General features: G+C 42.3%; 3 protein-coding genes and 1 pseudogene across 3 annotated transcripts in view; 3 read left to right on the top strand and 1 right to left on the bottom strand.

Moving 5' to 3' along the window:
• LOC109487509 overlaps nt 1–3,541 on the top strand; it is a 13,213-nt gene extending 9,672 nt beyond the window's left edge. The window contains exons 9-14 of the mRNA XM_019791510.1: nt 36–95; nt 1,051–1,114; nt 1,419–1,537; nt 1,961–2,109; nt 2,656–2,719; nt 2,863–3,541. Of these exons, the coding sequence (XP_019647069.1) occupies nt 36–95; nt 1,051–1,114; nt 1,419–1,537; nt 1,961–2,109; nt 2,656–2,719; nt 2,863–2,949 (543 nt within the window). The 3' untranslated portion in view covers nt 2,950–3,541. The remainder of the gene's footprint in view (nt 1–35; nt 96–1,050; nt 1,115–1,418; nt 1,538–1,960; nt 2,110–2,655; nt 2,720–2,862) is intronic.
• Nucleotides 3,542–4,197: 656 nt separating this feature from the next.
• On the top strand, nt 4,198–6,775 carry LOC109487482 (annotated as a pseudogene).
• A 1,886-nt stretch (nt 6,776–8,661) lies between these two features.
• On the top strand, nt 8,662–13,579 carry LOC109487533 (troponin C-like). Its single transcript, XM_019791548.1, has 7 exons — nt 8,662–8,791; nt 10,792–10,831; nt 11,232–11,301; nt 11,495–11,568; nt 12,009–12,160; nt 12,682–12,781; nt 13,199–13,579. The coding sequence occupies exons 1-7, from the start codon at nt 8,789–8,791 to the stop codon at nt 13,237–13,239; spliced, it is 480 nt and encodes a 159-aa protein (XP_019647107.1). The 5' UTR covers nt 8,662–8,788; the 3' UTR covers nt 13,240–13,579.
• A 1,327-nt stretch (nt 13,580–14,906) lies between these two features.
• On the bottom strand, nt 14,907–16,505 carry LOC109487481 (C-type lectin 1-like). The gene is made up of 5 exons (XM_019791470.1): nt 16,472–16,505; nt 16,268–16,351; nt 15,837–16,016; nt 15,100–15,513; nt 14,907–14,917 (listed from the first exon to the last, which is right to left on the bottom strand). The coding sequence occupies exons 1-5, from the start codon at nt 16,503–16,505 to the stop codon at nt 14,907–14,909; spliced, it is 723 nt and encodes a 240-aa protein (XP_019647029.1).
• Nucleotides 16,506–17,342: the final 837 nt, after the last annotated feature.

Raw genomic sequence — 17,342 nt, 5'->3', positions numbered from 1 at the left:
TATGCCATGATCTCTGACTATCTTGTTTGTTACAGGACGTTGACGAGCGGTTACGTGGCGGGAATTTCCTCCCGTCCACCGGGCTGCAGATCACGGTAAGGCAACTGTTTTATAGGTGGAAGCGTCTGTTGTAAGCATGCGTAAGATTCGTAAACATCCGTAAGAATTCGCAAGCATTCGTAAAAAAATCGTAAGCATTCGTAAGAATTTCTAAGCATTTGCAAAAGAAATTCAAAATTGAACCTTCCTTCCGTTATTTGTAGAAAATAACATAATATTTCAAAGTACGTACATTTCTTTTCAGAAAGCCAAAACCACTGGATTACATACTTAACACACAGAGCACGTTACCGTTCCTACTTCTTATTATCATTACCGTCGTGCAGCATGCAATCAGCCCCAAGAGATCATATTCAATTATGGTTTCCGCGTAGTAACAGAAATCTCCAGACTGAACGTCGTTCAAATGATTGTCGGAAAATTAGGCTGTAACAAGTAGCGCCTGATATAACTAACGTCCTTGGCTGTAATTAGCATACGTTCGCGGTTGTCATGGCAACAAATATCCATGGTAACAGAAATCCCTAGACTGAACGTCGTTCAATTGACGGCTTGAAAAGTAGGCTGTCATTATCTTACATTGTCGGTTGTCATGAAAACAAATCCATGTAGGTTATATATAGACGACCTTTGTTATTTAGTAATTGTTGGAAGGTCTATGTCGATTCCGTCAAATATACTTGATACATTCGCGAATTCGGCATTGAGATTTTGGAAAACCCAATGAATTTAGAATTGCACTGTCAGAATCTAACACTGACTTTCTATAATAGTGTGCGTGATGGCAAAACTGAAGATTCAATGTCGTTGAGTTACGCATTATCTTTCAAATGGCATTTTAGACGTTTATGCAAGCCAGTAAAATGTTGAGACGCTTTTAGCAGAGAGAATGCCCTTACGAGTTCGAATATGGCTTGCTATGATACAGATATGTGTCATCTACACTGCGTAACGTAAATACATGTTATTTACACTGTTTTCCACCGTTAGATTCCGAGTGTGCACGGACTGGTCAGTCGGTTCGAGCTGCCCATGGACCTCAGGGAACTGGACAGTGAGTAACATATTGTCGCCAAACAGTAATCATAATCACTGAAAATTGTAAAAACAAACAAGCAAACAAACAAGTAATTAAAACTGAAGTTGGACGGTATTCTATCTTATATAAGTTATATACATGTAGATTAAACTATATTGTCTATAAATTACAACATAATGATAATATAGCAGAATGATATGATAACTGATATCTATTTATATGATATCTAACGGAACAAAGTGACTAGAAGTGACATTATATGTTGGTAGAAATCGTTCACTCAAATGTATTGTGAATATATTATTTTCCACACTTCCAGCGCTGACCCCTCGCCAGTATCTGTCCAAGTACTGCAAACTGAACAAGACGAGACATCTTGTCTACAAGGAAATCTTCGACAAACAAGACTTGAGACACTCAGGCTCCTTAACCTTCAAGGTAATCTTGAAGGAACACAACACACCGTCTAGGATAATAGTTTTTAGACTCATAGTTTTGCGTCTTGTCGTCTATTAAACGGGTAATTTATTGTCTCTCCGTTTTGGTTACTCATGTGAACTAGTGCAATGCGTTGTCGCTACGGCTCGCATACTTAGCCAAGCACACCGGACCGCCGACTTTTGTCGATAAGTGTGTTGGATTCTTTTACGTTGTACACCACCTTGTTATTAAAACATCCTCATCTTGAAGGTCGGGGACCTTTGCCGCTTAAGCTTCCAACACCAGCCTCCTTCACCTTTTTCTGCGATATTCAGTAGATGAGTAGGGGCAACGAAGACGAAGGTCAATTTCGATAATGGACCTGCTATACGAACTTCTAAAAGTCTTTTAGAGCTAATAATGCATTATGTATCTGCCCAGGACGTCCTGAAGGCCGTGCAGGAGCTGTACGCACGTGACGCGTCATCCGCGCGTCTGACGTGGATCATGGAGCTGCTGGACCTGGACTCGGACGTGACCTTTGACCGGGAGCTGTTCTGTATGGTCTGCGCGATGTACGACCGGCTGCTGTGAGTATCACATGACCATGACGTAATTTACCGTCCGCCATGTTGGTAATCTCCAAGCAGATCCCTTTCTGTAGCAAGACAGTAGCCATTAGCCAGAGGAGTTTGTACAGGCTACTGAACACTCATGTGGCCAATTGATACTGCCTAGCGCCTTGCCACCGTATGATCTGCTTGCAGATTTATTTTTACATGTTGGAGGGTTAAAAGTGTAATTCTATGGCCTGTGAACCTCTGTACTACAGCAGTTATAGATCTAATGTTGTTCTGTATTAGAGTAGTTTTAGAGCTAATGTTGTCAGATTACGTCGGTGAAGGTTAGACATCCAGGTAAGACATGCCAAAATTTAAAACAGTTACTCATTGACAAGCAACTGGATATAATTTTGAAAGCGGTCCGACATTTCAGGTAGCACCCACTACCTTTCGTCTAGTTCCCAGATTAGTATCAGTATTCCTGTTTGTACTATAAACATGTGTATATCTTTGCGTCTGTTTACCGATAGGGCATGATTGAACAATGAATTGTTAAATTTTTCCCTCCCCCAGACTCCGAGAGCACACGAGGAAAGTGGAGGGAGTGGAGCTGACGGAGCGGGAGAAACTCGAAAACGCAGACTTCACGGCGTTAGACTGGAAACTGCACGACAGGGACATCTCAGGGCCTCTCAAAGCGCTACTACATGCCTTGTAGACTATGTCAAGGCCTCTTAGGGTGTAACTACACACCTTATAGTCTAGCTCCAGGCCCCCTAGGGAGGACTTCACGGCGCTAGACTGGAAACTGCACGGCAGAGACATCTCAGGACCTCTCAAGGCGTTGCTACATGCCTTATAATCTAGCTCCAGGCCTCTTAGGGTGTACCTACATCGCTTATCTTCGGACTTCTCAAGGCATGCAGCGAGGCATTGTGTAACACATTCTAGCTTCAACCTACCTCTCGAATCAATACCTGAAAGAGGTGAAGAAGATGAATCTAGATTTTGCAATCAGGGCTCTAAAAGTATCCCTCCCCAGGTAGCTAACGTTTACGAATCACAATGTTGCTGTCACCAATAGAAGTGGGTGAAAATGTACTTTAGGTCAAAACATAATCAGACTATTGTTACATTTATCAATATCATTGTTGCTGATCGTATTGTTATTGTTTTCATATCTGTTGCCTTGTTGCCTACAGTGTTGCTGTTGTTGTTGGTTGTTGCACTGTGTTACACACACTTGAACCAGGATATTAGTTTGACTTTATTTTGTTAATGATCAGTGTTACTCCACACGTTTTTGGTGTAAAATTTTGTAAAATGTTAGTATATTATATGCAGGACGCTGCTACTAGAATCTAGTCGTAACGAGACTATAAAGTTAATGCTAAACCGTAAAGACTACAGAACTGCGTTTGTAGTATTTTATACAAACAAGTGGAAAGAAATAAACTTACATAGAAGTATATGAATAAATCAACATGTTGAGCTTGGCGTATTGCAATTGTTTACACTGCTCATTCTCTAAGGTCTAAATATGTTCTCTGATATATTTTCCATTTGTACTCAGCACTGGTGTATCTTAGGCCCTTTCCCCACTAGGATAAAATTGTCCGAATTGAGCCGAATTGAATCGCTTTGATCCGGCTTCGATCCGGCTCGACAATCTTATGCCAGTGGGAATGGGGCCTAATTAGTTGCGCTGGATGCACAGTTACAGTAGATATCAAAAATTCTATACCTACATGTTTTGTGATATCATCACATGTAACAGTTTTTGTAAACGTGCACAGAATGTCAGTACAGTAGTTTTTCAAGATGTCTACATAGAGAATCACAGGCCGGACGAATCGTGTGATTATTACCTCCATGAAAAATGGAGGTATTGTTTTTGGCGTGTCTGTCTGTGTGTCTGTCTGTCTGTGTGTGTTTCAGCAACTTTGTAGTCAGCATAACTTCATAACGCCTTTATGGACTGTGATGATATTTGATATGCTGATAAGTCTTAGGAAGACAAAGGTCAAGGTCAAATATGGGCCTCCTGGTGGATGACCTTGGTATTGCAGCAGAACTGCAGTTGAAATGAAGCATGACAAAGCAAGCCCATATTTCATGGAGGTATGGGATCTTGGAACTGTTGTTGGCGTATGCTTTGTCTTGTTGCCAGTTTCTCATGCGATACGAACACACATGGAATATAACAGCCGTCATGTAACTATGTCTAATAGCAATATCCAAGCCTAATATTCATAGACATTTGTAAACAGCCGTTCCACCGTTAACCATGAATCCACAGGGACATCTGATACACATGTATTAAATACATACATAATATCTTTATCTAGCGCTGTATATATACAAACACATATACACATTTCTTCTATCAATTTTCAAAGACGTTTACTTATTATATCTTCATACATTAAATATTCATCTATCTCTGTATATACATATACATACACGCATATACATATACACATTTTCTCTATCAAATGAATGTTCAAAGACGTATTAGCATTTTTAGATGCTTTATAAGAACATCTTAACGTTAGATCTTAGATCCGAGTCTACCTTATTCTGACCAGTCGCCGCCTTTTCACGTCTTTTACTTGCGTGTCGAACGCAACTGTCGAGATCTTGGGCTTCCTTCCTTCCCCGGGTACACCTGTCTGGTGCACATGTACACCTGTCCCGTCTTCGCTCTCACCTGTCACACGTGTCAGGAACTGCGGCAGCTCCCATCTGAAGTCCGTCCAGTTCGGATCCTGAAGGAGGTACCTTTATTTGAAGAAGAGAAGTGGTTTATTACTGAATATGGCTACACACACATGTTAGGCCTAGGACAAAATGTTGTGTTTTCTGTTTCCCGACCGACCCTAGACAAATATGCCGCCTCTACTCTATCCTTCCTGCTATAAAATTGCAACATAATGTAACCCGACACTAGTTACCATGGTGACAGACGGTCTGGTTCAGGTCATTGACCAGGTCAGTGTTTGGAACGGAAGAAGAAGAGGAAACAGAGCAAAAACAGTTTGTTTTCCTTCGGTAAACATAAAAGGAAGAAGATACCTGATGATGTTCGCCAGATCAATGATGAAGCACGTCAAAAGGATGGCGGACATTATGTAACCCAACACCAGTTACCATGGTAACAGACAGTCTGGTTCAGGTCATTAACCTTATTTGTTTGGAGAGGAAGAGGAAGAAACTGAGGAAAAACCTTCGGTAAACATAAAAAGAAGAACTTACCTGATGATGTCCGCCAGATCGATGATGAAGCAGGTCAGCAGGATGGCGGACACAACGCAACATAATGTAACCCAACACCAGTTACCATGGTGACAGACGTCTGGTTCAGGTCATTGACCTTTTTGGTTTGGCGAAGAAGAGGAAACAGAGCAAAAACAATAAAAGAAGAACTTACCTGATGATGTCCGCCAGATCGATGATGAAGCAGGTCAGCAGGATGGCGGACACGACTCGGGCGGACAGCAGCTTGGACGGGGAGACTGGCGCGGCCCGGCGGGAGCCCTCCCCTCCCCATGCCGACGAGCACGGCACGTCCACCACCTGCAGCGAGACTGTCAGCACGAGGAGAACCCGGCAGTTCAGCAGCAGAGGCATGGCTCCGTACTAATGTTTAGAGTTAGATTTCAAAGGGTTAGGTGTAACAAGTCGTTCGGTGTAAGGTATAGCCAGTTGCGGCCGCGCCGCGTGCCTGCGAAGCTGGTGTGTTACGCCAAAAGGCGGTTATACCGGCTATACAGATACAGATACAGAGGTTGATGAGGGAAGATCTTTACCTTTTTATATGGCCCGTGGCGTATTGGACCCTCTCTGGGCAATGGATACTGCCTGGTCAATTCGATACTATCTTTTTGCCACCCTAGGATCTGCTTGGAGATTAGAAAGTGGCTTGGGTAACAAACCTTTGGTCGGCTTGGGTGATTTTCCTACCCCGGCCTTTACCAAACACAGGCGAGCTATAGCCACGGACCTATCTCCAGCTGGTTTCCCCGTATCCACCGGCTTCCTGTATTGCGCCGAGTCTTCTATTACACGCCTATCGAAAGGCTTGAGACTTGTGAGCGAAGAATTCTAAACCGTCTGCAAAAAGCTACCCCCGACGGTCAATGGTGCCTGTCCGTTTCTGCGGTCCAAAACACTCCCAGCACCGAAGAGCCAGCGCTGAGCTCACGGGGATCTGGTTACCAGGCTAGCCGTTAACACGAACGAACTCCGCGGATAGCCGGACTCACTCCGCCGAGAAAATGCTGGAAGCCTCAATCTAGAACACAGAACTCCGCGGACACGAAGAAGCTCACTCCATAGAGTAGATGCTAGTAGGATTCTTCTTGGAATACCGATCCTCCATATCCTCTTTACCTGCGAAACGAATCTTCTCCGTTACCTTCCAGATCTTCCCTCCTCTTCCCTCCTCAGCCTCCAAACGACACAAACAGATGTCGATGAGATGATGACGCCTTTATCTACGATCCTTTGAAGAGGGAATTGTTATTGCCAAACGGTAAACAGCGTCCGGATGTTCCGTAACATCAACTGATGGTCGGACACACGAACTCCGCGGATAGTCGTACTCACTCTACGTAGAAGATGCTTAGGAAGCACTCAATCTATAGATCTTCCCCTCCTCTTCCCTCCTCTTCCTCCAAACGGACAAGAAACAGATCACAGATGACGCCTCTGCAATCTACTGAAGAGGGAATTGTTATTGTCAAACGGTAAACAGCGTCCGGATGTTCCGTAACGTCAGCTGAAGGTCGGACAAAACGCGTAACCAGCGACCTTTGAGCGCCAGAGATGACGGCAGAATCTTCCCCGCTCCTAAGAATACGTGAGAGGAATAAAGTGGACCTATTAAACGGGTACTAACCGGGACAGAGACGCAGGCTTGTTGTTACCTCTGCACGAGCGATCAAAGATCGGGTTATATCTGTACCGTGTACGCCTTGGAGGCACGGAGGCCTTAACAACGCAATTTCATGGATAGGCTAGGATCCTCTGACCAAATCAAATGTAATGCGATTGTGGAAAAAAAATCCATCAATCTTTTGATAGCACGTTGGGATTTTCATGTACAGCATTCGGGACATTTTTCTTCCAATTTTCCACCCGCATATATCCTTTTGTTTTGAGGTAGGTAATTTCTGAAAGGGCTCACTATATGGCTGACAAACAGGCCAAAACCCTGTATTCTATCCGGTGACGTTATCCATAATATGAATATTCGGTGGCCCAAATAAACAGCCAGTGCGACGGTTTGTATAGTCAGCTGAGCCTAAATGTCAAATATATCTGTGAACGTACTCATCTGGGAATACTATCACAACACAAATCCATTAAATCGCTTTTGTGATCAGGGGCCTTTATTCCAATATTCAATAAATTAATTATAAGATGCGTTGGAGACCAACCTAACAATATGCATTGTCACTGATGAATCACTATGATTTTTGTATACCGTTGATTTACAAAAGAGTCCATCAAATAACTGTTAAGTGCAGCTCATATTGCAATAACAACCGTGCAATGTAGCTCTGCTGTAAACGCTTTATGCATTATTGAAAAAAATGACCTCTATTCAGTCGCCCGTGACATTATAACAGAATCATGTCTGGCATCATGGCAAGCTGGTATCAAATTTCATCACGCGAGCAGGGCTCGCGTCTGATTGGTGGAACTCGGTCACCTGATTCAATTTGAATTCCCTATGCTCGTTATGGATTGAGATATTTTTAGTGCGTAATATGGAGATGAGAGAGATCCCGCGGTGCATGTAATAGAGAGATCACACACATTGTACCGCCTACGCGTGACAGATGCATAATGTAGAATTATTAAAATGCACACAGGCTTGCTAGACGCAACGTAGCCAAGCAGTTTTCAATACAGTGATAGACGCATACTTTTCGATCATGTTTTAAGTACATTTCCCCACTTCAGATACTTGACAAGTAAAGCGAAATTTATATTCCTGATAGACCTTGATAAAGAAGCCTAACTACATGTAATCATACAGCCTTATACATTTATACAATCACTAAGAAACGAGAGGAAGTCGGAAAGACTAGGATACATTAGACGTTTATATATACATGTAACAGTTATATGTATAATGTACTAGTACATGTATATGATTGTAATTATGTGACCTTTGCTTAGCCCAGTGGGGAAAAACGTACAATAAAGGTCTTAATTCTTCTTCTTCATTCTTCAATAACTAACGCGGCAAAACCGTCCCTCAGTGGCATAACTCAACTCGTGTCTCTCCCGGAAAAAAAAATTAACGCCGCCACCCCACAAGTCTGCTAAGGAGGTTACCATGGTTGTTTAAAAAAGGACGCACATGAAAGTTTGGTAACACCATTGCGCGCGGTATTTACACTATAACTAATTTTCACTCGGAGACGACGTGAAAACGTCCTTGCTTCCTCTGCAAAAGGCGCCAGTGATGGAAAATACCAGTGTGGCTTCTAGTAGTGCGTGGCCACCCGGTAAGGCGAAGTTATGTCACCGTACTTGTCCCGACATCCATATAAATGTTCAGTCCGTATTTGTGAAGACGGTGGGAAGAGAACATCGAACCCTCCAGAGGTCATCCCAGCACAAGCAAGGTCACCGCTCCACATCCAGCCGCCATTTTTATTCTTCCTCACCTCCAAGGGCACAAGATATCACAATGGTAAGTTCGCCCCCTTTTTTCTGGTTTTCGAAAATGTAAAAACATTCCACGCACTTTTCTGTGATGTGTGTGAAACGGTTCTATCCATCTTTGTACCTATGCGAATGATGTATATAGAGGAATACGGAGTGAACAAAAGAATAGTCCTTGGAAAAAAGCCATTGGTCCAAAATGATATAAAACTTGCATGACCTTGACAATAGGGGCTAGACTATTTATGGTGGAAAAACGACGTGAAATTATATTATTTTCAATCTTGTATACTTGAATCTTTTCCTGCTTAATACGAAATGCATTGACAGTCGTTAAAACTGTCAACTGCGGAGGAAAATGAGCCAGATGTTAAATGAGGAAAACTCGGCAATAATCTACCAAGAAAAAGTAGGATAAAAGTTCGTTAACGACATAGCCAGTTCCCGTCGTCGTTTCGTATCGTCGCCATCATGGCGCACCGCACACTACATGTATCATAAATGTCTCCGATGTTTACCTCTTTAAATTATTGGTCATATTAGGCACGGAAAAATTCCGACATTTGGGATGTTTATCGTCATAGTATAAATTATTACTGTAAATCAGTAATATAGGGCTTGCAACTATGGAACTCTTAAAAGAAAAAAAATGTTTTTCGAATGACCCATAATGTACTTAAAAAGGCGTTGGCCATGCATACTATACAAATGATTTTTCGATCGTATTAGACGACCAGGGTCTGGCACATTTTATTTGCAATTTTCTGGCAAATCGCCAGGTGGCGTTCACTGGGCATAACACACATTTCACGCTCCGAATTTGTCCGCTCCACTCCTCCGCCTTGTGACAAACCTTACAAAAACTCGGGCGACAAAAAAAGGGTGTGTGTGACATTTTAATGTCGACAATATTTCACCACTTCACAGACGTCGACACGTCTACACTCCCCGACTGTCACATGAAACTTTGGCACCCCCAGTCCTTGTATGGGGTCCCGCATGCCCTTTTCCGGATTTCCGTAGAGCGTAATGGGCCGTTTTGTTTTCCCAACTTTATTCCAACAAGCATATTTGTAGTTACATAATCATTTACTTCGTGACAAAAAGAAGTCTTGCTGATAGATACAAGGAAAGATTGTTAAAGATTGTGTTAAAGATTACAGAGTAAGTCTGTTAAAGATTACAGAGTAACAGACTTTAACTTATACACCTGTTTCTACATAGTACATAAAAAGTTGCAGAATGTTGTAATGTGCCGTTTTAATTCTACGTAGAGCGTAGACGGACCACTCTAATTCAACTTAGAGCTTTATTGGCGCATTTTGCATGGAGCGTATTCGTCGTTTTAATTCTACGTAATGCGTTAACGTTGTAGCCTCTTGGAATTTATCGTAAAGCGTCATCGAGAGGTTTCCGAATTCAGCGTAGAGCGTTGTCGCCCCCCCCCTCCATATGCACCCCCCCCCTCTTATACGGTAACTAGAGCGAGTAAGGACCGGCTATCGCCCCATGGTACACCCGCTTATTTGGACAGAACCTTACAAGTCAAAAAGCTATTTGCCGGCGTGACAAACATCAAAGAACACATTCTAAAGCCGTTGAACTATACCCTGATCTATCTGACAAAAACATATGTCTTACATCAGATGATGATGACTCCATTTACAAGTCCAAAATTGAAAAGTCAACGGTCATTAAAGACACTTAAGACGATTTCATGGTAGTAAAACCCTGTCTCATAGCATACTGAAATCTGTGAGGCGAACATGCGATGGAAAACGGATGCTAGTTTCATGTCGTAGGCTGGTTTTGACTAAATATGTATATGTATTTATTGGTGGTACCAAAAAATAAAGGGCTCCTTACGTATATCATATCATTCATTTAATCATTCATTCATTCATTCATTCATTCATTCATTCATTCATTCATTCATTCATTCATTCATTCACTCACTCACTCACTCATTCTCTCATTCATTCATTCATTCATCCTTTCTTTCTTTCTTTCTTTCTTTCCCCCTGCCAGGGGAGCGCACGAGACATGCTAAGTGACGATCTGGTGGAGGGTAAGAAACCAGCTTGTTTCCGTCTGGGTTTTGAATAAAATTTGATTTAAAGAACGGCCAAAAACCACACTGCGTTGGTGTAAGTTTGTACACTTTCCAACAATATTTGTCTTGTAGTTACGGTTTTGGTTCTTCGGCAGAGCTTTATTTTCTAAGAAAAGAAAATGAAGTCTTGATTATGTGTTATATGTTTGGGATGCCCTCTAGCGGCTTCCATCTACACTGCATTTGCTGGACTGTAATGTATCGTTGACAGAACACCTCAAAATTTAACCTCAGCTGCAATTCTTTAAAAAGGTGTAAACTTTTCACCAGGCTAAAATATTGAAAGAGAAACCATTTGGCAACGCAATTTTGTCTGAAGGGGTTGTCTAAAAACGTCTTTCTTTCCCCCAAACAGAATTCCAGATGGCGTTCGACATGTTTGACCAGAAGGGGGAGGGCGAGATCAGCGTGCAGAACCTGGGGACCATCCTGAAGCAGATCGGGCTGAACCCCAGCCGGAAGGAGCTGGAGGAAATCATGGCGGAGGCCGACGAGGACGGTTAGAAAACAGCTCACTAGTTCTTTAGTACAGATATAGTCTAGTATACATGTAGTAACTTAAAAGTAAAGTATAGTATAGTATATATTGTATAGTACAGTATAGTATAGATCAGGGACCATCCTGAAACAGATCGGGCTGAACCCCAGCCGCAAGGAGCTGGAGGAAATCATGGCGGAGGCTGACGAGGACGGTAAGGTCCCCATTTCACTAGGACGGCGCTTTTATGGCGCTTTCGGCTCTCTCACCGCGCTCTCTCTGCGACCTGAAATTGGTCGGAGCGCGAAGAGAACGCCGTGAGAGCGCCGAGGTCGTCACTAGAGCACGATGAGAACGTGCTGAGAGCGCCATTAGCGCCATCACCTCCGCGACTGCTTGGAACCAGCTCATACCGTCGCCGTGACGGCTATGCAACAATGAGCACAGAGGGAGCAGCCCATTAGTTTTTTGTAGTACAGATATAGTATAGTAGATATTAGTGCATTTTGACGAGCTCTTAGAACGAAACAGGGATATATCAGGATCAGTATGAATGTTTAGACATAAACACATACAGGATTATGTCACCTGTATGAACACAACCCGTTAGCCTGATAAGGCCCCTGACGTTGCTTCTCCACCCCACCCTCCCAGGCAGCGGCACGATGGATTTTGACGAGTTCCTGGAGCTGATGGCGAAACAGATGCACCAGGAGGAGGGCGAGCTGAACGAGGACGAGGTTCGGGCTGCCTTCAGGGTCTTCGACAAGAACAACGACGGATTCATCAGCATGGCCGAGTGGAAGGTCAGCATCTAAACGTGACGTCACTGATGACGTGATACATCGTGTAAACACATGACGTCACTCCTGACTTAACACATATAAACACATGACGTCACGCATGACGTAGAACATCATGTAAACACATGAGTTAAAATACTTATGATTACAGCACAAGACGTCACATAAGTAAGCCTTATGACTAATGTCGAGGCTGTATATATATATATTGACCAAAGACGTGCTGTATATTGACCAATGACGTTACCGATGACGTACTGTTTACTGGACCAATGACATGGCTTGTTTCACCAGGCGATGGCGGAGGCGTGTGATGAGAACCTGAGTGACGTAGCTGTTTCATGACCAATGACATGGCTTGTTTCACCAGGCGATGGCGGAGGCGTGTGATGAGAACCTGAGTGACGTAGCTGTTTAATAACCAATGACATGGCTTGTTTCACCAGGCGATGGCGGAGGCGTGTGATATAAGAACCTGAGTGACGTAGCTGTTTAATGACCAATGACATGGCTTGTTTCACCAGGCGATGGCGGAGGCGTGTGATGAGAACCTGAGTGAGGCCGAGCTGAACGAGTTGATGGAGGAGGGAGACGTCAACAGGGACGGACGGCTAGACTATGATGGTAAGAACGTGTGGGGTTGTGTGGCGTAACGGCAGTGTTCGCCTCGGAGCCAAGAGGTCCCGGGTTCGAACCCTGCCGTGCTACCGGTCTTAGGAAAGGCACTTTATACGATTTTCCCCATTTAACTCAGGTGATGAGTATGTCTGTTGTTCGTGCGTTTGTCTGCAATGGTGGCAACATAAAAATAAGTTGGAAAAACTTGAGTGTGCCGCTGCCATGCATAAATAGAAAAAAAGGACGAGTGCACCTTGGAGTACAGGGTAGACATCGGAGTACGAATTAGAAAACATACGGCATACAGTACCAGAGGTAGGGATAAGAGAGGGACGCACGGCTAGACTATGATGGTAAGTAGCGCATCTCAACACAGCATTCTCCAACTTTGGCCCTCAACCCATCTTTTCTACTTCTTTTCAGAATTCAAAGAGTACCTGGTCAACTTCCAGATCAAGTGGTAACTTGGTGATCAGGACGCGGTAGGCGGTACTCGGGATCCCGCCCGTACAGCCGATCCAGGCCAGATCCAGATCCGCAGGGAGATCATCAGATCCACATTGATCACGTGTCATAGCATGCAAGTTCATCAATCAATCAATCAATCAATCAATCAATCAATCAATCAATCAATCAATCAATCAATCAATCAATCAATCAATCAATCAATCAATCAATCATCCGCGGGCTTCAGGGTAGAAGCATGGCGGCCGTAGACAGCTGTCTCCAGAGGCTCCAGCTGTCTCTTCAAGTTCATCTGAGTTGGTAAAATACATGAAGAAAGATAAACTGTTGTCCAACTCACCAGAAATTTTCGACATCTACATCAGAGCATACCAAACTTTCCTCAACCGTGACGGGGGGCGTTACCGACTTCCGACGAACTTTGACCCAGTGCTGACGTCACACGTGGCTAAAAGTCACGTGTCCATAGCGTCTGGGTCATAAAGCTGATGAAGACTGAGTGATTCAGTGGAAAATTTCTGGTGACTTATATTCTTTTTGAGTTGGAGAACAGTTTATTTTTCTTCATGATCACGTGTCATCTATCGTCGTCAACCTCTTCGCCTGAATCTCATCTGCTTGGAACTGGAATCAAAATCTTGAAAATTATATAATGCGGCACCATAATAAAAGAAGAAACAATGTTTCTGTGTATTCCAGACAGTGGCGCATGTGGTAGATGAAAAGTCACAAGAAAAAGGGTGCTGTAAGATATAATAGAGATTCTTTGTTGACTCCACAAAAGCACATGGACTTTCGTATTATCATAGTTAGCATAATTTACACCCAGAAAGATAGACGTGAAAGATGTGTTAATACACTTCCTCTATTATCATATATAAATCATACATTAATTCTAGATTCAGGATGGAAACAAAGTTGATAAATACTCACCATTCTGTTTACATTTTATAGTCACTGTGGTCCATATATTAGATACGTAGGTATTTTCATGTATTGTTACAATGCTGACTCACTTTACTTCCATTTTTGCTATACAGATTCATTCTATTTCCATTGTTACTATGCATATTCAAAGTACTCCATTGCTACTAAACAGGATCATTTCCCTTTCTATTTTGCCATACAAGGTCATTTCATTTAACATTTGCACTGTTGCTATACAAAATTATTTCAATTCTACAGTCAGAAGTATATATAATTTACTACATTTATTGTAACAAGTACAAACTAATCTTTTACAAAAGGTGTCTATCGTACAATATTTCAACAGGAAAAAACACATCGTTGCTCTTTCATACCATCTAAATTTTGAAAAAAATCAACTCTATTTAAATACAAGACAACATGGAGAAAGCTCGAAAGGTCCCTTTTTAATGATTAAAATACAACTTAAAAAATCAATTCTATTAACATACGAGATAACACAGAGAAAGATTTATAAGATTTAATTACCATAAGTGTGGGATAACAATGTATAATTGTATTTTTATTGCTTCAAGACTATAGGTTCAATCGCCCATTGAAAATCTCTACTTAATACAAGCACATAATCACCAAGAAAGCTGGCTCACAGGGCACAGTGAAATTTGAGATCTTACACTTTACCTGCCGCCTCTTCAACTTTGATGATAAAGACACAGGTGTCGTGAGCTCGGCCTGTCGCTTACGGACGTCCTGCAAAGGAATTAACACAGGTACCATCAATAAGGTGTAGAATGTGTTTAAAAGGTTGAATTATAAATGCATAAACAATCAATGGTGAGTGTATGAGTATTGTTAAGTTCAAAGCTGGTGGTAGCAATTGTGATGATCGTTTGGAACATAGTCAATAAATGGCATATATTCATGTGAAGTACCTGGTGCCACTTGGCATATGAAGGGTTGAAGGTAGTTGCACTTTTTGTCATTCCACTTGTTTGCAGTAGCAGGTTTTCTGCAGGTAGACGAGATGTAGTGAGCGCAGTGTTCTTTGGAATAGTCATTATTTGGCTCCCCCGGAGCCCAGGAGTCGTAGCTTCCAAGTGCAGAACCATCGATCCACTCGAAGCTTCCTTCTTCGCGCCGATCATGGAGACCAAACCAGAAGTCGGATTTGTCGTCGACGGAGTTCTTGAGAGAGATGAGGAAGGCGTCTGTGGCAGCGTCTCGGGGCATGGCAAGGGTGCCGCCATCGACGCGACAGTACAGAGCCGAGTCCCCGAAGTTCGCCAGGGTGTTGAACGCCTTGTAGCAGGTTTCACGGAACTTAGTGTAACTTTCAGAGCAAGATGCTAGAAACAATGATTCAAAATATTTATAGGGGCTGAATATGTATTATTGAAAGTGAAAATTGATAATGATGAAGGTAGAAAAAAAAACAAATATACAATTCACAACTAGTAATTTGGTTATTTAAACATTGAAGTTGTGTTTCTCGTTAGGAAGGTTTCCATCCAGTTCACAATAAAATAATCACAGTAAATTTCGTACCGCAAGAACTACGGACATATAAGTTTAAGCATGAAATTCACCAATTAATTTATTGATCAATTACATTATTGATCAAATGAATGAAGATAGCATGAGGTTATATTGAAAATGAATTAGCATGTACCTCCAATAGCTCCAATTGACTCCATCAACCCTGGAGGGCCAGGTGGCCCAGGAGGACCGGCAGACACAGGGCCAGGTGGGCCCATGGGCCCCTTTTCTCCTGGTGGCCCAGACGAGCCAGGGGGGCCTGGGGGACCAGGTGGTCCCATACTCCCCAAAGTTGCCGGAGACTTACCCATTCCTGAAAGACGATAGATTATCGTTCAGCTGAAACGTACATTTGACAATTTGACAAGCTATATATGAACTGACATGACATCTGCTGTGACATTTTTCCTCTGTAAAGGTGACATATGGTGAATGACATGAAGTACAAATGCATCAGCATGACATGAGAGTACAAATGCATGCTAGATGTCACTATCTTGTAATTGTGAACACAATCTCATGGTCTATAACTGGTATTCTAGGTTATAAGAACATGATACTTACGGTCAAGTTCCACACGTAGTAACTCAGGGATGCTGCCCCGTGATGTAAGATTGGCCACCTCAGCAGAAAGCGTCATCACTTTAGCTGGAAACATCAGGACAAATAATACGTTTCATTAGTCTGTACGGTGATATAACTTCCCAACAATAATTTGAAAATGTCCATTCATTGTATTACACAGTGCACACAATTAAGAAAGCTGACCTGCAAAATATGACACCAGTATGGCGTTGCCCATGACTAACAGAAAACCCAGGGTTAGCCACAGCTTCTTGCACAAACCGTTGCCAATGGCAACGCCGTCCGGTGCCGCATCGTAGGCCGCTATTTGAAGAATAGATATAAAAAGGATTTCTACACTCATGACATCGTAAATGTGGTCTTAGCTTTTATACGTGGGATCTAACTGCAGGTACTGACTCCACTGAACATTTGAGATTTCTTCAAACGTCTGACTGTTTGTTTGTTTATTTAGGAATCTCCCATTAGTGATAATATATAAATCACTATTCCTCCTGGAGTCCTTTACATAAAATACAACTATTATTTACAAACACGTTCAACTGCTATCATTGACATTATGCTACAGGAAAACTTATCTAATCAACATAATAAATTACAAATTAAGCATCAATTACAGCAATTAATAATATGACATTATACAGTAAGAAAACAATTATGTAATAGATGTCTAAGAGGTCAGAGGTCATGAATTTATACAGAATATAGTTTCAGTTGCATTATCTGTTTTCTTGTCAATCTCATTATTTGCATGCTTTTATACCGTACCGTACACTGAATATTTAGTCATCCACTACGCACAGTTTGCTGGTGGCAACCGGGTTTTGATTGTCTGCCTCTGCCTGATTGCTTATCCGCGAGAGGAGAAAGACTTCAATTGGAACTTTGATGTGCACAACTCACTGTACTGTGTTTACTTTCCTTTATTGTTTGCTTTGTGTAACATATGAAGTCCGAGTTTCGTAGCTACTGTCGATTGTGCATATTAGACTGTGCGACATTTTATCAACACGAATTCACCATTGTAGTAATAACAGCACTCGTTCAAAATGGC

The sequence above is a fragment of the Branchiostoma belcheri genome, unplaced genomic scaffold (assembly GCF_001625305.1).
Source record: "Branchiostoma belcheri isolate BF01 breed outbred unplaced genomic scaffold, Haploidv18h27 scaffold89, whole genome shotgun sequence".
Lineage (NCBI taxonomy): Eukaryota > Metazoa > Chordata > Leptocardii > Amphioxiformes > Branchiostomatidae > Branchiostoma > Branchiostoma belcheri.
Note: the sequence above shows the minus strand (reverse complement) of the source record. Positions and strands in the feature narration are given on the sequence as shown.